General features: G+C 42.0%; 1 protein-coding gene across 4 annotated transcripts in view; it reads right to left on the minus strand.

Annotated features, from left to right (window-relative positions):
• LOC140195569 (meiosis-specific coiled-coil domain-containing protein MEIOC-like) overlaps window positions 1-22,964 on the minus strand; it is a 97,934-nt gene that overhangs the window by 43,563 nt on the left and 31,407 nt on the right. For all 4 annotated transcript variants that reach the window (XM_072254137.1, XM_072254138.1, XM_072254139.1 and 1 more), the window contains one exon: window positions 2,541-2,642. In XM_072254137.1, coding sequence (XP_072110238.1) covers window positions 2,541-2,642 — 102 coding nt within the window. The remainder of the gene's footprint in view (window positions 1-2,540; window positions 2,643-22,964) is intronic.

Consider the following 22,964-nt stretch of genomic DNA (forward strand, 5'->3'; position numbering starts at 1 on the left):
CATACAGATCCCTTCGTTGTAGAACTTGGCGTCTTGGACCTCCAGAAAGTGGTCCACAGCAGGGGTGATTGATAACTTTGTGGCCTAAGGTAGAAGGAGATGAATTATACAGCTCTCGTTACATCCAGAAGATTATAAGGCTAGCAGGAAGGAGCTTAAGAGTGAAACTCAGAGCCAGAAGGGGCCATGAGAAGGCCTTGGCGAGCAGGATTAAAGAATACCCCAAGGCATTCTACAAGTATGTGAAGAGCAACAGGATAAGACATGAGAGAAAAGGACCAATCAAGTGTGACAGTGGAAAAATGTGTATGGAACCGGAGGAGATAGCAGAGGTACTTAATGAATACTTTGCTTCAGTATTCACTATGGAAAAGGATCTTGGCGATTGTAGGGATGACATATAGCGGATTGAAAAGCTTGAGCATATGGACATTAAGAACGAGGACGTGCTGGAGCTTTTGGAAAGCATCAAGTTGGATAAGTCTCCAGGACCGGACAAGATGTTCCCCAGGCTACTGTGGGAGGTAAGGGAGGAGATTGCTGAGCCTCAGGCAATGGCCTTTGCATCATCAATGGGGATGGGAGAAGTTCTAGAGGATTAGAGGGTTGCAGATGTTGTTCCCTTATTCAAGAAAGGGAGTAGAGATAGCCCAGGAAATTATAGACCAGTGAGTCTTACTTCAGTGGTTGGTAAGTTGAAGGAAAAGATCCTGACAGGCAGGATTGATGAACGTTTGGAGAGGCATAATATGATTAGGAATAGTCAGCATGGCTTTGCCAAAGGCAGGTTGTGCCTTCCGAGCCTGATTTAATTTTTTGAGGATGTCACTAAAGACATTGATGAAGGTCGAGCAGTAGATGTAATGTACGTGGATTTCAGCAAGGCAATTGACAAGGTACCCCATTGCAAGGCGTATTGAGAAAGTAAGGAGGCATGGGATTTAAGGGGACCTTGCTCTGTGGATCCAGAATTGGCTTGTCCACAGAAGGCAAAGAGTGGTTGTAGATGGGTCATATTCTGCATGGAAGTCGGTGACCAGTGGTGTGCCTCAGGAATCTGTTCTGGGACCCCTTCTCTTCGTGATTTTTATAAATGAGCTGGATGAGGAAGTGGAGGGATGGGTTAGTAAATTTGCTGATGACACAAATGTTGGGGGTGTTGTGGATAGTGTGGAGAGCTGTCAGAGATTACAGCGGTACATCGATAGGATGCAAAACTGGGCTGAGAAGTGACAGATGGATTTCAACCCAGATAAATGTGAGGTGGTTCATTTTGGTAGGTCACATATAATGGCAGAATATAGTATTAATGGTAAGGCTCTCGGCAGTAGGGAGGATCAGGGGTATCTTGGGGTCTGAGTCCATCGGACACTCAAAGCCGCTGCGCAGGTAGACTCTGTGGTTAAGAAGGCATAAGGTGCATTGGCCTTCATCAACTGTGGAATTGAGTACAAGAGCTAAGAGGTAATGATAGAGCTATATCGGACTCTGGTCAGACCCCACTTGGAGTACTGTGCTCAGTTCTGGTCACCTCACTACAGGAAGGATGTGGAAGCTATAGAAAGGGTGCAGAAGAAATTTACAAGGATGTTGTCTGGATTGGGGAGCATGCCGTATGAGAATAGGTTGAGTGAACTGGGCCTTTCTCCTTGGAGCAGCAGAGGATGAGAAGTGACTTGATAGAGGTGTATAAGATGATGAGAGGCATTGATCATGTGGATAATCAGAGGCTTTTCCCAGGGCTAAAGTGGCTAACACGAGAGGGCACAGTTTTAAGGTGCTTGGAAGTAGTACAGAGATGTCAGGGGTAAATTTTTTTACACAGAGAGTGGTGAGTGCATGGAATTGGCTGCCGGCGACGGTGGTGGAGGCAGATACAATAGGGTTTTTAACAGAATTCTGGATAGGTACATGGAGCTTAGAAAAATAGAGGGCTATGGGTAACCCTAGGTAATTTCTAAAGTAAGTATGTGTTCAGCACAGCATTGTGGGCCGAAGGGCCTGTACTGTGCTGTAGGTTTTCTATGTTTCTATGTTTCTAAACAGCAATACATTCATCAGACTGCTCTTTATCGTCGATTACAGCTCTGTATTCTGCACCATTATGCCATTAGTTTGAATCAACAAACTTCAAAATCTGAGCCTCTGCAACTGGATTCTTGACTTCTTCATTGAGAGACCATAGTTTGTGTGAATTGGTGATAACATCTCCTCTTCACTAATAATCAATACAGCTGCTAAGCCCAATGCTCTACTCTCTCTACACTCATGATCGTGTTGTTAGGCACAGCTCAATGCCATCCTTCATCTATGAATTAGCCAGTTGTTGGGGGGAATCTCAAATAGCAACAAAGAGGCGTACAGGAGTGAGATAGATTGGCTGATTGAGTGGTATTGCAACAATAACCTTCCACTCATTGTCAATAAGACTAAGGAAATGGTCGTGGACTTCAGGAAGGGGAAGTTGGAAGAACAAGCATAAAATATCAAAACTTAAATACAAGGGTAGCCTTAATTTAATGTAATAAAATCTAGCTTACCAATCAGAAAATGACTCTGGCTTATCGGGCTCATCCAGTATACTGGAGACCAGTCCAAGTAAATCAGGAGTATTCCCAGAATCTGATAAATTAATCTGGGCTCTGAAAAAAAAACATACTTCATTATACAATTATCTGAACATTTTTTAAAAATCCATTTCCAGACCTTGACTTACTAATTAAGTTTAAATGACTGCAAACAAACAATTTAGAAAATTAGAACTAAGTTTTTCAAAAAAAATCCAGACAATTTTATTTTACTTTGAAGGGTCAGAAAACATTGTACATCACACAAAATAAACTAAAAGTTCAATTTCTTGTATTACTGAGTTGTTTTTGTCAAGATCATTTGTTAAGCATTACCTGTTAACAATTTCAATTAAGTTTAACTAAGTCATGGAAAATTTAAATAAAAATGTCCAAATTATGTTTCTCAGCTTGTAACTCAGTACCAGTCCATTGAAATACTAATCCAGTTGGTCTCCTCTAATGCCAACATCACTCCCATTATTCCCAATTGTAGTAATGTAACGGTAAATTTTAATTGTACAATTTCCCAAGCTTTATTGTGTTAATTTTTTAAAAATTAAAACGCTTTAATACCTAAAATAAATGCAAACATTATCCAAGATGTGCAACAATAAGCATCAGGAATAACAGATTTACAAATAGAAACCAAAGAAAAAAATAGATATTTGAATAATTTTGTGAATCTTCATTATCAGTATTAATTTTAAGTGCATTAATTATGAGAGTAGAGTTATGTTTTTCTTTATTGTAAAGTAACTATTAAGGCTCAAATGCCATCCAGCTGGAAGGAGGCAATAATCTCAGCTATACCGAAAGAAGGCAAGGATAAAATGGAATGTGGGTCATTTAGACCAATATCTGTTCTTAATGTGGATTATAGAATATTTACCTCCATCATGGCCAAATGATTAGAAGAGTTTCTACCCACACTGATACATAATGATCAGACAGGTTTTATACAACAACGCCAAACACAAGACAATATACGAAGGACACATCACATTATGGATCATATTTTAAAAATTGAAATTGAAGCAGTAGTGATAAGCATGGACGCTGAAAAGGCATTTGATTCGGTTAATTGGAATTTTCTTTACAGAGTTTTATATAGATTTGGTCTACATGACACAATTATTAAAACTATACAGGCACTATACGACGATCCTATTGCCAGGATTAAAATCAACGGATATTTATCTAATAGTTTTACCCTAGAAAGGGGCACGAGACAGGGTTGTGCATGGTCACCGTTACTCTTCGCATTATGTCTGGAACCATTAGCTCAATACATCAGACAAAATGAAGATATCAGGGGAATTACAATCAAAGGGACAGAGCATAAATTGGCCTGTTACGCAGATGACATTTTGATCTATCTAGGGCAACCAACATACTCTTTACCTAAATTGATGCAATCCTTTGAACAATATGGCCAATTATCAGGATACAAGATCAACATAGATAAAAACCCAACTACTTTCATATAACTATGGCCCACCAAGAGAAATTGAAAGTAGATATCCTTGGGCATGGCAACCAGAGTCTGTCAAATATTTGGGCATCATTATGCCAAAAGATTTGGCAAAATTATCAGAACGCAATTATCAGCCTATATATAAAAAATTAAGGAAGATATAACAAGATGGAACCTAATTCCTTTTCTTGGTCTCAGTTCAAGGATTGAATCTATTAAAATGAATATACTGCCCAGACTACCCACGGAAAGCCTCAGGCTCGCTCAGCTTACTTCCGTCTGGGGGGGAGCAGCCTTTGGCTCCACCAAAGTAGGTAATCAAATCTGGGTGGATGCTGTATGTTGTGTCCCCCGTGTAACATCAGTACCCCGAAATAACATTCAGTCCACAATGTGCGGTTAAACGATTAAGATTTTATATTTAAGTATGGGGTTAGTAGAGAACAAAAGAAAAGGAAAACAAATAAAAGGCGCCAATAATCTCATAAACATGTCCAGAGCACAAACGTTGGAGCTCACAGATTTTCGCTGATCCTCGCTGATAGGACTCTGAACAGGCGCACTATCATTGACCAGAATACGGCCCTGAGAGCCAAAGACGCTATGGTCTGCTTGTGCAGTGCGACATGGTTTAATGTGATGGATCTGAGGAGTGGATGTTGCCAGATCCCAATGAGTGAGGCCGACAAGGAGAAGACTGCCGTTACAGGTCCCCTAGGATTCTTCCGATCCAAAAAGATGTCAAAGGACATTTCTGGAGCCCCTGCAACCTTCCCGCGGGGCATGGGGAAGACCATGGGGGACGTGGAAGTGTTTGGAGTTCTGGCGTATGTGGATGACCACCTAGGGTTTGGATTCGCCTTGGGGGACTATGATGCGAGGTGAGTGGCGAAGCCCGGGCAACAAGGAGTTAAAGAATTAAAACTTTCTTTGGACGAGTGCCAGGTCTGGAGAAAGATGCAGTTCATGCGTGCTCTGTGTTCAGCTGTGGAATTCTCAGGTAATTTTTGGAGATTCGCCAGGGACTACAGCAAAGTGCGGCACCCCTTGAATCTGCTGCTGTGTGGCTACCCTCCCTTGGAGAAGAAAGGGAGGGGGGAAAAGCGACAGAAGCGAAGTGTAAAATGTGGAGTAGTTTTTGGCTGGTGGAGTTTGGTGCAATCTGAGAGAAATGACCCGACATACCAGTTGAACTTCCTGGTGTTGGAACAGACGGTGGTGGACGTGGGGACGGAAACCCAGGTCATCAATCGGAATGAGACACTGGGGAGAGAGGGGATTTGCACCGCTGAACTGACTGCTCAGAAGTGCAGGCTGCAGACTGAGTGCTGCACTTTTGGGACAAACCTTGAAGACTTAAGAGTCCACGCTCGTCAACGTGGAGACAGAGAACCGGAATTTCAAGCAGAAACTGCGGCCACTTACTGATGAATTAATCCAGAAAAGATTGGAAGACTTACAAGTTGGGGAAGACAAAGAAAGCTGTCTGACTAAGGCCAACAGAAAACCAGAGCCCAGAGAGGGGAGTTTGACTACACTTCCGAGGAGGTAAAGCAATTAAGGACAGATCTCAGAAAAGGGAAGCGGACACTTGAAGGGAACCTGAAGATGCCCATCAACAGTTTAAATGAAGTAGAAAAACTGAAAGTTGACCTGGAAGAAGTCATCAGGAAGAAAACGCTGGAGATAATTTCAGTGAACACTAAACTGGAGGCTGAACATCCTTTAACTGCTGCTTTTCAGTTCAGGGTGGAAGAAGCTGGTGGAGTAACTGCGTCCCAGTTTGAGATGGCCAAGAAGCGTGAGTCAGAACTGCTGAGACTGGAGCGAGAGTTGGAGGAGTCAGAGAAGGAGCTGACGTCTCGATTGTAGGAGGCTGAAGAGGCTTCAGTTTGGAGAAAATCAAACAGCAGCTACCGATCGAGGAAATGAGGAAGAATACAGATTCGAAGGATGATGTGCTGGATGTGTGGTACGTGCTGCCTTTCGCTAACTTCCCCCTAATTGAGGAAGAGACCTTTGGCCCGTCTCCTACTGAGTCAGGTGTAGTGGCGAGGGCCAGCTGTGGGCAGCCTGGGTTACAGCAGGACCCTGAAGGAAAAGCAGTGGAGCCCCGGACATGGGAAAGGGGGCTCCAAGTTGCAGTGGGGGCATGAGTGAGAGATTGAGAAAGGAGTTGGCAAGCAGACCCGATGTATCCCCAGTAATGTCCGAGCCTTAAGGGTTTAGGTGATAGGGTACGTTGGTCTCAGAGGATTAGGGAACTCCCAGATAGGTTGGCCTATGTAGCGCCTGTGGGACCAGGCGTAAGGTCCACTGCTTGGGGAGCAATGTCACTGTTTGTACCTGGATTGGGTTTTTGTATCTGCAGGAAGGGGTGGCGTGTTATTTAGAAGTCATGAGGACATGACTAAATTTGGTGGGGGGAGAGTGTAAGGGTCTCTTCTTTTATGTGGCTGCTAAGGTGAATAAAATGGCTTCCCTGTACTGCTATCTGCTGAGACAGTGGTTCTCTACAGCAATTAGTGATAATGGGACTTGTATTCATTTGCTAACCAATTGGGATAGATGTTATTCTTTCTGTCTGTGTGAAAGCTGTTAGTTCGCACAGGCTTCGGGGAGAAGGCGTGAAGAGGATGAAGAGAGAAGAGCTGAGCAAGCCTGAGGCTTACAAGGGGGATACATATATCTCTTTCAGACCCTGCCAATAGAGATTAACCAAAATCAATTCAATGAATGGAGCAAGATGCTATCAAGATATACATGGCAAGGTAAAAGGCCTAGAGTTCGTCTCAAAACTTTGCAATTAGCCAAGGATAAAGGGGGATGGGGCCTACCTTCTCTAAGAGATTACTATTTTGCAGCACAATTGAGAGCTGTGATATGCTGGTGCAATCCATCATATAACACTCAATGGAAAAACATTGAGGAGAGGATACCCACCCCACACAGGCAATTTTGGGTGATAACAACCTACAAAGTTACATAAATACTATTGATAACCCATGGGTGAAATGGACTCTTAAAATATGGAAAACTATTATAAAAGAATATAAACTAAAGAGAGACATTGCAATTCTTAAATGGTGTGCATATGACTTGGATTATACGCCGAACAAACTGGATGCCAAATTTAAGGACTGGACAGCTAAAGGACTAACAGCTATTTGCAATATAATGAAAGAAGGAACACTGTTCAGTTTTGAAATGCTCAAAGAGAAAGACTTATTAGAAAAACAAGACTTTTATCGATATTTACAGATGCGACAGTATGTTAATAGGATGGTTAAAAGTGTAACCAAGGCAAGGACATGTTTGAGAGAGCTATTTAGAAAAGCATAGAAACATAGAAAATAGGTGCAGGAGTAGGCCATTCGGCCCTTCGAGCTGCACCGCCATTCAGTACGGTCATGGCTGATCATCCAACTCAGAACCCTGTACCTGCCTTCTCTCCATACCCCCTGATCCCTTAAGCCACAAGGGCCATATCTAACTCCCTCTTAAATATAGCCAATGAACGGGCCTCAACTGTTTCCTGTGGCAGAGAATTCCACAGATTCACCACTCTCTGTGTGAAGAAGTTTTTCCTAATCTCAGTCCTAAAAGGCTTCCCCTTTATCCTCAAACTGTGACCCCTTGTTCTGGACTTCCCCAACATCGGGAACAATCTTTCTGCACCTAGCCTGTCCATTCCCTGTAGAATTTTATACGTTTCAATAAGATCCCCCCTCAATCTTCTAAATTCCAGCGAGTATAAGCCTAGTCGATCAAGTCTTTCATCATATAAATGTCCTGCCATCCCAGGAATCAATCTGGTGAACTTCCTTTGTACTCCCTCTATGGAAAGAATGTCTTTCCTCAGATTATATGATAATGCAAACCATTAGCATATAATTCAGACAACAGTAGTAGAATAATTTCAAGCGTGTATAAGGGTTTGTCAAATCTTAAAACACATATGACTTCATACATTAAAACAAAATGGGAGAAGGAAGGAGGGATAATAATATCTGAGGAATAATGGACAATAATATGGAGGTATCAATGGAAGTGTACCAGTTCACAGAAATAGAGGGAGTTCGGGTAGAAAAACTTGATAAGATATTTTATTACACCCTCCCAGAAATCCCATTATGATAGTAACCTCCCTGTTTGCAGGAGAAATTGTGGAAATCAAAATGCAAACCATTATCATATTTTCTGGGAATGCCCTATTATCAAAGATTATTGGAGTGGGATACACAATGCCCTACAAGACATTTTTAAACGCGAAATACCCTTAGAAAGTAAGACCATATATTTTAGGTATATACCTCAAGAATGAATTTACTGCTGGTGGCTGGTAAAAAGGGGGATGGGACCCAGAGCGGTAGAGCAGTGAAAGAAGTGCATGGAGTAGAGCCAGATCTAACATTTAGAGAGGCTTTGAAGAAGAGAAGCAGAATAAAGCGTGTAAAAGTAGTAAGGTAGAAGGGCTAAAGTCTGTGTACCTCAATGCAAGAAGCATCAGGAGCAAAGGTGATAAACTGAGAGCCTGGATAGATACATGGAATTATGATGTAGTGGCCATTACAGAGACTTGGCTGGCACCAGGGCAGGAATGGATTCTCAATATTCCTGGATTTCAGTGCTTTAAAAGGGATAAAAAGGGGGGAAAGGGGGAGGAGGGGTGGCATTACTGGTCAGAGATACTATTACAGCTACAGAAAGAGTGGGTAATGTAGCAGGATCCTCTTTTGAGTAAGTATGGGCGGAAGTCAGGAACAGGAAGGAAGCAGTTACTCTACTGGGGGTATCCTATAGACCCCCTGGTAGCAGCAGAGATACAGAGGAGCAGATTGGGAGGCAGATTTTGGAAAGGTGCAATAATAACAGGGTTATCATCATGGGTGACTTTAGGGAAGTTCCCTAATACTGATTGGCACCTGATTGGTTCCAAGGGTTTAGATGTGGCAGAGTTTGTTAAGTGTGTCCACGATGGATTCCTGTCACAGAATGTTGACAGGCCGACTATGGGGAATGCCTTACTAGAGCTAGTACTAGGTAATGAACCGGGTCAAGTCACAGATCTCTCAGTGGGTGAGCATCTGGGGGACAGTGACCATCGCTCCCTGGCCTTTATAATTATCATGGAAAAGGACAGAATCAGAGAGGACAGGAAAATTTTTAATTGAGGAAGGGCAAACTATGAGGCTATAAGGCTAGAACTTGCGGGTGTGAATTGGGATGATGTTTTTGCAGGAAAATGTACTATGGACATATGGTCAATGTTTAGAGATCTCCTGCAGGATGTTAGGGATAAACTTGTCCCGGTGAGGAAGATAAAGAATGGTAGTGTGAAGGAACCATGGGTGACAAGTGAGGTGAAAAATCTAGTCAGGTGGAAGAAGGCAGCAAACATGAGGTTTAGGAAGCAAGGATCAGATGGGTCTATTGAGGAATATAGAGAAGCAAGAAAGGAGCTTAAGAAAGGGCTGAGAAGAGCAAGAAGGGGGCATGAGAAGGCGTTGGCGAGTAGGGTAAAGGAAAACCCCAAGGCATTCTTCAATTATGTGAAGAACAAAAGGATGACAGGAGTGAAGGTAGGACCGATTAGAGATAAAGGTGGGAAGATGTACCTGGAGGCTGTGGAAGTGAGCAAGGTCCTCAATGAATACTTCTCTTCGGTATTCACCAATGAGAGGGAACTTGATGATGGTGAGGACAATATGAGTGAGGTTGATGTTCTGGAGCATGTTGATATTAAGGGAGAGGAAGTGTTGGAGTTGTTAAAATACATTAGGACGGATAAGTCCCCGGGGCCTGACGGAATATTCCCCAGGCTGCTCCACAAGGAAAGGGAAGAGATTGCTGAGCCTCTGGCTAGGATCTTTATGTCCTCGCATTGTCCACAGGAATGGTACCAGAGGATTGGAGGGAAGCAAATGTTGTCCCTTTGTTCAAAAAAGGTAGTAGGGATAGTCTGGGTAATTATAGACCAGTGAGTCTTATGTCTGTGGTGGGAAAGCTGTTGGAAAAGATTCTTAGAGATAGGATCTATGGGCATTTAGAGAATCATGATCTGATCAGGGACAGTCAGCATGGCTTTGTGAAGGGCAGATCGTGTCTGACAAGCCTGATAGAGTTCTTTGAGGAGGTGACCAGGCATATAGATGAGGGTAGTGCAGTGGATGTGATCTATATGGATTTTAGTAAGGCATTTGACAAGGTTCCACACAGTAGGCTTATTCAGAAAGTCAGAAGGCATGGGACCCAGGGAAGTTTGGCCAGGTGGATTCAGAATTGGCTTGCCTGCAGAAGGCAGAGGGTGGTGGTGGAGGGAGTACATTCAGATTGGAGGATTGTGACTAGTGGTGTCCCACAAGGATCTGTTCTGGGACCTCGACTTTTCGTGATTTTTATTAATGACCTGGATGTGGAGGTAGAAGGGTGGGTTGGCAAGTTTGCAGACGACGCAAAGTTGGTGGTGTTGTGGATAGTGTAGAGGATTGTCGAAAATTGCAGAGAGACATTGACAGGATGCAAAAGTGGGCTGAGAAGTGGCAGATGGAGTTCAACCCAGAGAAATGTGAGGTGGTACACTTTGGAAGGACAAACTCCCAAGGCAGAGTACAAAGTAAATGGCAGGGTACTTGGAAGTGTGGAGGAGCAGAGGGATCTGGGGATACATATCCACAGATCCCTGAAAGTTGCCTCACAGGTAGATAGGGTAGTTAAGAAAGCTTATAGGGTGTTAGCTTTCATAAGTCGAGGGATACAGTTTAAGAGTCACAATGTAATGATGCAGCTCTATAAAACTCTGGTTAAGCCACACTTGGAATACTGTGTCCAGTTCTGGTCACCTCACTGTAGGAAGGATGTGGAAGCATTGGAAAGGGTACAGAGCAGATTTACCAGGATGCTGCCTGGTTTAGAGAGTATGGATTATGATCAGAGATTAAGGGAGCTAGGGCTTTACTCCTTGGAGAGAAGGAGGATGAGAGCAGACATGATAGAGGTGTACAAGATCATGAGAGGAATAGATAGAGTGGACAGCCAGCGCCTCTTCCCCTGGGCACCACTGCTCAATACAAGAGGACGTGGCTTTAAGGTGAGAGGTGAGAAGTTCAAGGAGGATATTAGAGGAAGGTTTTTTCCTCAGAGAGTGGTTGGTGCATGGAATGCACTGCCTGAGTCAGTGGTGGAGGCAGATACACTTGTGAAGTTTAAGAGGCTACTAGACAGGTATATGGAGGAATTTATGGTGGGGGTTATATGGGAGGCAGGGTTTGAGGGTCAGCAGAACATTGTGGACCAAAGGGCCTGTAATGTGCTGTACTATTCTATGTTCTATGTTTTTGATTATTGGTAAATACCGTAGCCAAAGTAGTAAGGTATATCAATTTAATCCAAGATATAAATATCAGACTAAAATTGAATTTCTCAAGCATATTAAACAGATATGTCCATTCATCCTATCAAAAGTTTTCTCAGCATCCAATGAGATGACACATTCTGGAGCTCTGGGTGAAGAAGTGTAAACAATATTCATTAATCTCCTAATATTAAAGAAGGAGTAACGATTTTTAATAAATCCAGTCTGATCAACAGATGTAATTTGAGGGAATACATTCTCCAATCTCGTTGCCAATATTTTAGAAAAAATCTTAGAATCCACATTCAGCAAAGAAATAGGCCTGTAAGATGCACATTCAGTAGGATTGTTATTTTTTTTAAGATTTAGGGAAATAGAAGCTCGATAAAAAGATTGTGGTAATTTACCTCTAGATACTACATCTTTAAAGATTCTACATAACCAAGGAGAAAGTATAGTAGAAAAGGATTTTTAAAATTCTACTGTATAACCGTCTGGACCAGGTGCTTTACCTGAATTCATCGAGGAAATAGCATTCTTTATTTCTCCTACCGTAATAGGTACATCTAATTTTAAATGTTCATTGGGTGGTAATTTTGGAATATTCAATTTCTTTAAAATTCGTGCATTATAGTGAAATCATCAGGAAATTCTGATTGGTATAAAGAAGTATAAAATTCTTGAAAGGATTTATTTATCTCATCATGATCAACCGTCAGAGTACCATCTTTTTTACGAATCTTAACAATCTGGTGTTTAACCGAAGCTGATTTCAGTTGATTAGCCAGTAGTTTCCCAGTTTTATCACCATGTATATAGAATTGACTCCCAGTTTTAATTGACTGATTTTCGATCGAAGATGATAGTAATAGACTATGTTCCATTTGAAGATCGACTCTCTTTATAAAGCTCCTGATTAGGAGCAATAGAATATTTCTTGTCAATTTCTTTAATCTTGTCAACCAGCTTAAGTATTTCATTATTAGTTCGCTTTTTCAATCCAGCAGAATATGAAATCATTTGTCCATGAATATATGCTTTAAAAGTATCCCACAGTACCCAGCTGGAAATTTCCTCGTAAAATTCGTTTGGACAAAAATCAATCTGTTCCTCAATAAAATTGACAAAATCCAAGTTCTAAAGCAAAGTGGTATTAAATCGCCATTGTCTAGTACTAGAAGATGTATCCATTGACTTAATAGATAGTTTCAATGGCGCATGATCGGAAACAACAATGGAATCATATTTGCAGTCAACAACAAGTGGAATTAATCCAGAGTCAATAAGAAAGTAATCAATTCTAGAATAATGATAATATACATGTGAAAAGAATGAAAACTCTTTATCGTTTGATGTAAGAATCTCCAAATTTCTGAAGTTCCAGAGTCTACCATAAAAGAGTTAATAAGAGTAGCCGATTTGTTCGGAAGTGCCTGATTAGACATAGATCTATCCATCAAAGGATTTAAACAGCAGTTAAAATCTCCACCCATAATCAACATATAATCATTTAAGTTAGGAAGGGATGTAAAGAGATGTTTAAAAAATTCAGGACAATCAACATTTGGAGCATAAACATTAACCAGAACAACTTTTTTGTTAAATAATAAACCAGTAATTAGCAAAAATCTACCATTCAGATCTGAAATAGTCTCATGATGCACTAATGAAATTGAAGGATCTATAAAAATAGAAATGCCTTTCACTTTGACCTGTGAATTCGAATGGTACTGTTAGTTCTTCCAAAACCTAAAAAAATGCTGATTATCCTCTTTCCCCACGAGTTTCTTGTATGAAAATAATATGAGCATTCATCCTTTGGAATACTTTAAAAATTTTCTTCTGTTTAATCGGATGGTTTAAACCATTTGTATTCCAAGAGACCAAATTAGTAACCTTGTCCATAGTAGTGAAATCGAACATAAGGTATGTAAAGGGTTAAGCAGAATACAAACTCATGACCCCGGAAGAGGAAAAAAGGTTCAAAGAGGAACTGGAAGTTACGACATTTCGGACATTTTGGTAGTTTCAAGTCGGCCCATTCAAAGAAAAAATCTAAATTAAAAATAAGAACAAAAATATCAACCCCCCCCCCCACAAAAACCCAGAAAAAAGCCAAAAAGTGGCCAATGCTAAATCTAACCCCATCTCTCCAGAAAGCACCCCAAAAGAAATATGTCTTTCTTTAAAAAACACCACCCGTGGTCAAAAAAGTAAAAAAGCAATTACTATAAATGTAAAGAAAAGATTACAACAATTACAAAAAATAAAATAGTTTCTTCCTACTCATATGTCAAAAAAAAGACCAAGCACCAATTCATATTATTAGTATATATATATATATGATCAGAAATGACGCAGCAAGAAAAAATAAATTCTTTGGGGAAGAAGAGAACAATCTGCCATCTTAAGTGTAATACTTTTCCAATAAAGTTTCAAAGAAAAGAAAAATCAAAGAATGAATCTACTACTTAATAACTCTCAAAAGCAAAAAGATTAAAGGTGAAAAATGCAAAATCCCTAACACAAGAAGAAAGAAAAAAATACTTTTATTCAAAAATACGAAAAATACCTACACTAGAAAACCAAGGCAAGAACCTTCAAAATATAAAAGTCTAAATCTGTAAGCTAAATGTAGCTTTTTTCCAAAAAAATTGAAAAGCAAGTTAGAAAAAGAGAGAAAAAAGAAAACAGTGTGTTAATTAGTCCTTAGCAGAGGAAGGCAGGTTGTCGAGAAAACTTTGAGCTTCAACCGGAGTCTTAAACAGACGATGAGATTTATCGGACAGATCAATTCTCAGATGCACTGGGTACAGCAACGCTGATTTGAAGCCCTTACAATAAAATTCTGACATCTGCGGTTTAAAAGCCATCCATTCCCTCAAAACTTCCGGGCTGAAATCTTGAACGATGCGAAATCTGAAACTTTGAAATTCAATCATATCTTTCCGCCGAGCAGCTAGTATCACTTGATCCTTAATGTAAGCATAGTGGAACCGAATAATAATAGGTCTCGGTTTAAAATCTTTGGAAGGTTTGGTGCGTAAGGTACGATGCACATTATCAAACAGTAGGGGGCGGTCTTCAAAACTTCTGGACCAAACACATCCATTAAAAATTTAGAAAAATATTTAGTAGGATCGCCTGTCTCAACATCTTCCGGAAGCCCAATTATTCACAGATTCTGTCGCCGAGAGCGATTTTCAAGATCGATAATCTTTGATTTAAAACATTCCAACTGCTGAGATGTCGAAGCTAGATTTTTCTCCAGTTTCAATTTTTCGACCTCTCTTCTGATCGGCTTCATCCATTTCAGAAATTCTAATTTGTTGTTGATCGATTTCACATCTAAACGATTTAACATCATCTTGAATCGTCTTCAAAACTTCTTCAAACACAGCAAAACTTTGGTTAAGTATATCCTCTACAAGTTTCGACACTGTTTCAAAAGTTAATGGAATGTGCTTAGATGCTTTAGGATCGCCATCTTTTTTCCCGTTTCCGTGGGAATCTTTCCCATTTTTAAGTTCTCCTCTTCTGGTCAGCATTTTCAGCAAGTTAAAATCGAAGTTCGAAGACATATCTGTAGTATTAACCCTTTAGTGTAGGTATAGATAAGTAAATAAGGGTGGTTACAGGTAAAAGAGGTAAAGGGAATGGAGCAAAGCCAGAATGAACCTCATGCCATGAGTGCCTCCTGGAGAGTCCCAGTGCAGGTCTCTGTGAGACACCACAGAACACAGATTTTGTCACCATTCTGACAAAAGACCCTTCACTATCACGCTAATCATCAATCCAATTTTGTATTCAATTGGCTAGATCACAAGGAAACAGCTACTTTGAAATTCAGTGTCTATTACATTAGCTTTTAAACTGTATAGTGAAGAGGGATAGTTACATTTTTAGAGATTTTGACACTTAAGTGAGATTTCAAGGTAATAGTCTAATGTGACAATATATGTAAAAGGTGATTTAGAGATACAAAAGGTGACAACACAATATTCCCCAAGGAATGCGAGGAATTTAGTATTGATGAGAAGATTCCAGAAAACTCCCCAACGGAGATCATATGGATCATTAAGAACAAAAAAGGTTTTGTGACTTTGCTGGGGTATATAAAAGACCATCAATATGAGACTGGAATAGACAGGCAAATAAATAGAATAGCATGGAAATGTGATTAAAATAGGGTTATAGTACAGGTGTCCCCCGCTTTTCGAACATTCGCTTTACGAAACCTCACTGTTACGAAAGGCCTACATTAGTACCCTGTTTTCGCTAACAAGAAGGTGTTTTCACTGTTACGAAGAAAGGCAGCGTGAGAAAAAAAGCAGCGCGCGATAAAAGGCAGCGTGCACCCCGAGCAGCTGCTCTCCCCAGATTCGGAACTGCATTCTCACCGGCATTGCTTAAACACATGCCTGTGAGCAGCCGTTTGCAAGATGAGCTCTAAGGTATCGGAAAAGCCTAAAAGAGCTCGTAAGGGTGTTACACTTAGCGTAAAACTAGATATAATTAAGCGTTTTGATCCTGGTGAACGAAGTAAGGACTAAGTGAGTTTGGCTTGTGGAAGCTGACAAAGACGACATTGAAGAGGTTTTGGCATCCCATGACCAAGAACTGATAGATGAAGAGCTGATGCAATTGGAAGAGGAAAGGATAACAATCAAAACTGAATGAGTAATGATAAGGTACGACTTTAATTTTGAAAGGGTACATCGGCTTAGGGGATATTTGCAGGATGGTTTGAGTGCGTACAAAGAACTGTATGATAGAAAAATGCGCGAGGCTCAGCAGTCAAGCAAGCCTTCCACAGCAGCCACAGCAGACGACAAACCTTGACCTTCGACATCGAGGCGGGCAGTCATAGGAGAAGATGAGCTGCCTGCTCTAATGGAAACAGATGACGAGATGACACCCCAGTCTCCCACCACCCACATCCAGGCCGCGGACAGATACCGATTCACGGAGAATGCAGCAGTAGTCAGGAGACACACAGCACCCCTTTAAGAAAAAAGCCGAAATAAACATGCTAATTAATTAGGTGCCGCCCGACACATAATTGTCGGCCCAGATCAGAGGCGATGCAATCGGCAATCAGCACTGATCTGGGCCAACAATTACGTGCCGGGCGGCACCTAATTAATTAGCATGTTTATTTCAGCTTTTTTCTTAAAGACGTGCTGTGTGCCTCCCGGCTACCACTGCATGCTTCGCGGATCGGTATTGGTTCGCTGCCCGGAGGGTGGAGGCCACTGCACCACCCAAACTCCGATGACTCAGTCTAACACACCATCATCAGTGTGCTCCGCGCTTTCCCAATTCTTGTAAGTGATACTACACTGTACATACATTATTTCTACTTTATATTGGCTGTGTATTTTTACTGCTATTTGGTATGATTTGGCAGCTTCATAGCTTAAAGGTTACTGGAGAGCGCTTGCGCCGTGTTTTTGCTGACGGCGCTTGTGTGAGATTTTCGCTACGGAGAACAGTTCAGGCAATGATTGTGGAAAAGTATTCCTACTTTATATAAGCTGTGTATTTATCATATCAGTCCTGCTTTTACTGTATGTTACTGTTATTTTAGGTTTTACGTATTATTTGGCATGATATGGTAGGTTACTTTTGGGTCTGCGAACGCTTTCAAAATTTTCCCATATAAATAAATGGTAATTGCTTCTTCGCTTTACGACATTCCGGCTTACATAGAACATAGAATATTACAGCAAAGTACAGGCCCTTCGGCCCACAATGTTGTGCTGACCCTCAAACCCTGCCTCCCATATAAGCCCCCACCTTAAATTCCTCCATGTACCTGTCTAGTAGTCTCTTCAACTTCACTAGTGTATCTGCCTCCACCACTGACTCAGGCAGTGCATTCTACGCACCAACTACTCCCTGAGGAAAAAACCTTCCTCTAATATCCCCCTTGAACTTCCCACCCCTTACCTTAAAGCCATGTCCTCTTGTATTGAGCAGTGGTGCCCTGGGGAAAAGGCGCTGGTAATCCACACTACCTATTCCTCTTATTATCTTGTACACCTCTATCATGTCTCCTCTCATCCTCCTTCTCTCCAAAGAGTAAAGCCCTAGCTCCCTTAATCTCTGATCATAATGCCTACTCTCTAAACCAGGCAGCATCCTGGTAAATCTGCTCTGTACCCTTTCCAATGCTTCCACATCCTTCCTATAGTGAGGTGACCAGAACTGGACACAGTACTCCAAATGTGGCCTAACCAGAGTTTTATAGAACTGCATCATTAACATCGCGACTCTTAAACTCTATCCCTCGACTTATGAAAGCTAACACCCCATAAGCTTTCTTAATTATCCTATCCACCTGTGAGGCAACTTTCAGGGATCTGTAGACATGTACCCCCAGATCCCTCTGCTCCTCCACACTACCAAGTTTCATAGGAACGCTCTACCTTCGGATGGCGGGGGAAACCTGTACTAGACAATTTCAATTTCCGAAATACTAGCTGGGGTTGCTCAGTGTAAAAGGGACACAGGATTCCTAGCTTGAGGTGCATCTAGGAGATTTTCTTGATACACAGGATGTAGATAGACCAACAAGGAAGTAGCATTACTGGCATTTGTCTTGGGGAAAAGAGCTTGTCAGGTGGAGGGAGTGTCAGTGAGAGAACATTTTGGAGATAGACGTATTTTTGAATATATTTTAAAGTGACAATGGAAAAAAGATAGGGATGTATCTTTTGGATCGGGACAAGAAGAGCAGCATGGGAGCTGAATTCTGAAGGAAGGCAGTTTTTTAAAATTTCGAGTGCAAGAAGGATGAGACTGCGCAGGCGCATGACGTAGACAGGACAGCGCAGAGAGTTTAAAAAGAAGACCACCCTATACAGCGGGCAGCAGAGTAAGTGGTAGCAGAGTGTAGGGCTTTGGCTTCAATGGGCTTCGGCCGTAACGGGAAGAGGCGAGAGCGAGGAACCAACTCTTTTTTTTCCCCTTGGCGAATCAGCCCAGACAGACAGGAACAGCAGGGCTCCACAGCTAACTGTACGAGCTATCGTTTTAAAAATTTCGTCTGTTTGGCGAGGGAAGTGGGTGAGTAGACTTATTTTTCCTGTTTCATTTCTGTAGAATTAGATAGCATGCCTGCAGGGTTAGTGCTTTATTCAGGGTGTCAGATGTGGGAATCCTGGGAGACCTCCAGCCTCCCTGATGGCCACATTTGCGCCAGGTACACCGAGATGCAGCTCCTCAGAGACCGTGTTAGGGATCTGGAGCTGCAGCTTGATGACCTACTGCTTATTCGGGAAAGTGAAGAGGTGATAGACAGGAGCTACAGGGAGGTAGTCATCCCTAGGCTACAGGAGTCAGAAAACTGGGTGACTGTCAGGAGAGGGAAGGAAAATGCCTGGATAGTGGAGAGTACCCCTGTGGCTGTCCCCCTCAGCAACAAGTATCTTGTTCTGGATGCTGTTGAGGGGAATGACCTGACAGGGGACTCCCACGGTGACTGGGTCTCTGGCACTGAGCCTGGCGCTGTTGTTCAGGAGGGAAGGAGGGAGAAGAGGAATGCGGTAGTGATAGGGGATTCCATAGTCAGGGGAACAGACGAGATTCTGTGAGCCTGACAGAGATGCCCGCATGGTGCCAGGGTACGGGATGTCTCGGATCGGGTCCAGAATATTCTGAAGGGAGAGGGCGAGCAGCCAGTTGTCTTGGTACATGTTGGTACCAATGACATAGATAGAAGAAGGGAGGAGGTCCTGAAGAGAGATTTCCGGGAGTTAGGAAGGAAGCTGAGAAGCAGGACCTCCAGGGTAGTAATCTCAGGATTGCTACCTCTGCCACGTGCTAGCGAGGGCAAAAATAGTAGGATCAGGCAGATGAATGCATGGCTGAGAGACTGGAGCAAGGGGGCAGGCCTTCAGATTCTTGGATCATTTGGATCTCTTCTGGGGGAGGTATGACCTGTTCAAAATGGACAGGTTACACCTGAACCCGAAGGGGACCAATATCCTGGCGGGAAGGTTTAATAGAGCTATTAGGGAGGGTTTAAACTAGTTTGGCAGGGGGATGGGAACCGGAATGATAGAGCGGAGGAAGGGGAAAACAGAAATAAATCTAAGATAGTGAGCAGTAAAGATGTCAGGGAAGACAGGCAGGTAATGGGGGAAATTTGCAGCCATTGGGATGAGTTGTGGTGCAATCAAAGCAAGAAGTACCAAATACTGGTCTTAAGGTGTTATACTTAAATGCACACAGCATAAGGAATAAGGTGGATGATCTTGTCGTACAGCTACAGACTGGCAGGTATGATATTGTGGCCATCACTGAGACGAGGCTAAAGGATGCATGTCTTTGGGAGCTGAACATCCAAGGATACACGGTGTATCGGAAGGATAGGCAGGTAGGCAGAGGGGGTGGCGTGGCGTAATTGGTAAGAAATGATACCAAATCATTAGAAAAAGGTGGCATAGGATCGGAGGGTGCAGAATCTTTATGGGTTGAGCTAAGAAATCGCAGGGGTAAAAGGACCCTGATGGCAGTTATATACAGGCCTCCAAACAGCTGCAGTGACGTGGACTACAAATTACAACAGGAAATAGAAAAGGCTTGTCAGAAGGGCAGTGTTATGGTAATTGTGGGGGATTTTAACATGCGAGGGATTGGAAAAATCAGGTCGGCACTGGATCTCAAGAGAGAGAATTTGTAGAATGTCTGCAAGATGGCTTTTTAGAACAGCTTGTTGTTGAGCCCACTAGGGGATCAGCTGTACTGGATTGGGTATTGTGTAATGAACCGGAGGTGATTAGAGAGATTGAGGTGAAGGAACCCTTAGGAGGCAGTGATCATAACATGATTGAGTTCACTGTGAAATTTGAGAAAGAGAAGCTGAAATCCAATGTGTCGATATTTCAGTGGAGTAAAGGAAATTACAGTGGCATAAGAGAGGAACTGGCCAAAGTTGACTGGAAAGGGACACTAGTGGGAAAGACAGCAGAGCAGCAGTGGCTGGAGTTTATGACAGAAGTGAGGGTGCAAGACAGATATATTCCAAAAAAGAAGAAATTTTCGAATGGAAAAAGGATGCAACCATGGCATTAATTTCCACTAATTTCCTTTCTTCTGCCTCTCTCCCTTTTTGAAGAGTGGAGTGACATTTGCAATTTTCCATTCCTCCAGAACCATGCCAGAATGAATTGATTCTTGAAAGATTATTACTAATGCCACCGCAATCTCTTCAGCCACTGCTTTTAGAACCCTGTGGTGTATATCATGTGGTCCACGTGACTTATATACCTTCAGACCTTTCAGTTTTCCAAGAACCTTCTCCCTAGTAATGGCAACTTCACACATTTCTGCCCCTAATACGCTTGAACATCCGGCATACTGCTAGTACCTTCCACAATGAAAAGTGATGCAAAATACTTAGTTCATTCGTCATTTCCTTGTCCCCCACCATTACTACCTCTCCAGCATCATTTTCCAGCAGACCAATATCTACTCTCACCTCTCTTTTACACTTTATGTATCTGCAGGAACTCTTGGCATCCTCTTCAATATTATTGGCTAGCTTATCTTTGTATGCCATCTTTAAGACTTTTGTAGTTGCCTTCTGCTGGCTTTTAACAGCTTACCATTCCTATAACTTCCCAGTAATTTTTGCTCTGTTATACACTGTCTGTTTGGCTTTTATGTTGGCTTTGAATTGAACTGAATTTACTTTCTTTCTTTCATCCTTCACATACGCACGGAGTAAAAATCTTTATGTAATGTCTCCATCTGAATGTGCAATTTATAGTAATTTGTAATAAATAATATGGACAATAATATAGCATAGAAATACAATTGTATCAGCGTGAATTAATCAGTCTGATGGTCTGGTGGAAGAAGCTGTCCCGGAGCCTGTTGGTCCTGGCTTTAATGCTGCTGTACCATTTCCCGGATGGTAGCAGCTGGAACAGTTTGTGGTTCGGGTGACTCAAGTCCTTAATGACCCTTCGGGCCCTTTTTACACACCTGTCTCTGTAAATGTCCTGAATGCTGGGAAGATCACGTCTACAGATGTGCTGGACTGTCCACACCACTCTCTGCAAAGTCCTACAATTGAGAGAAGTACAGTTCCCATACCAGGCAGTGATGCAGCCAGTCAGGACGCTCTCAACTGTACCCCTGTAGAAAGTCCTTAGGATTTGGGGACTCGTGCCAAACTTCTTCAACCGTCTGAAGTGAAAGAGGCATTGTTGTGCTTTGTTCTTATATCATCCTGCCTTTAAAATACTTCCCCCTCTTTGGGATGTATATATCCTGTGCCTTCCAAATTGCTTCCAGAAATTTCAACCATTTCTCTGCCAACATACCTGCCAGTGTTCTCTTCTAATCAATTCTGGCCAGCTCCTCTCTCATGCCTCTGTAATTCTTTTTACACCACTTCTGACTTTAGCTTCTCCTTCTCAAATTGTAGGGTGAATTCTGTCATATTATGATCACTTGTCCCTAAGGATTCCTTTACCTTAAGCTCTCTAACCAATTGTGGTTCATGCACAACACCCAATCCAGAATAGCTGATCCCCTAGTGGGCTCCCCAACGAGCTGCTCTAAAAAGCCAGCTTGTAGGCATTTTATAAATTACCCCTCTTTAGATCCAGCAACAACCTGATTTTTCCAATCTCCCTGCATGCAGTGCCTATTCAACCCCTTTGGAAGTTTACATGTTTTATTGTTTGACAATATTTAATCACAGTGGACCTAATTTGGCATTTTGGACACTGATCAGCAGAAAAGGACTTTCATATCAAAGTGAAAACAGATGTCTACAAAGTGATCTAAATTAATTACAAATATAAAACACAAAATAATTAATCACAGAAGTATTCACCTCTTTCAAGTCAGTATTTAGTAGATGCACCTTTGGCAACAACTACAACCTTGAATCTATGTGGACAGGTCTCTGTCAACTTTGCACATCTGGACACTGCAAATTTTCCCCATTCCTCTTTAAAAAACTGCTCAAGCTCTGTCAGATTGCATGAGGAATGAGAGTGGACAGTCCTTTTCCAGTTCAGCCATAAATTTACAATTAGACTGAGGTTGTCTCTGTACACGATAGGTCGCGTCTAACCGATTTTATAGATTTTTATGAGGAAGTTACCATGAAAGTTGAAGGCAAGGCAGTGGATGTTGCCTACATAAATTTTGGCAAGGCATTTGACAAGGTCCAGTTGCTCTGCATTTAAGATGAGGTATTAAATTGGATTAGATATTGGCTTTGTGGGAGAAGCCAGGGAGTGGATGTTTGCCTTTCTGACTGGAGGCCTGTGACTAGTGGAGTGCCGCATGGATCAGTGCTGGATCCATTGTTGTTTGTCATCTATGCTAGTGATCTGGATGATAATGTGGTTAACTGGATCAACAAATTTACGGATGACACCAAGATTGGGGGTGTAGTGGACAGTAAGGAAGACTATCATGGCTTGCAGCGCGACCTGGACCAACTGGTAAAATAGAGTGAAAAAGGGCAGACAGAATTTAATGCAGACAGGTGCGAGGTGTTGCACTTCAGTAGGACCAGCCAGGGTAGGTCTTACAC

This window comes from Mobula birostris, chromosome 3 (genome assembly GCF_030028105.1).
Source record: "Mobula birostris isolate sMobBir1 chromosome 3, sMobBir1.hap1, whole genome shotgun sequence".
NCBI classification, from domain to species: Eukaryota; Metazoa; Chordata; class Chondrichthyes; order Myliobatiformes; family Myliobatidae; genus Mobula; species Mobula birostris.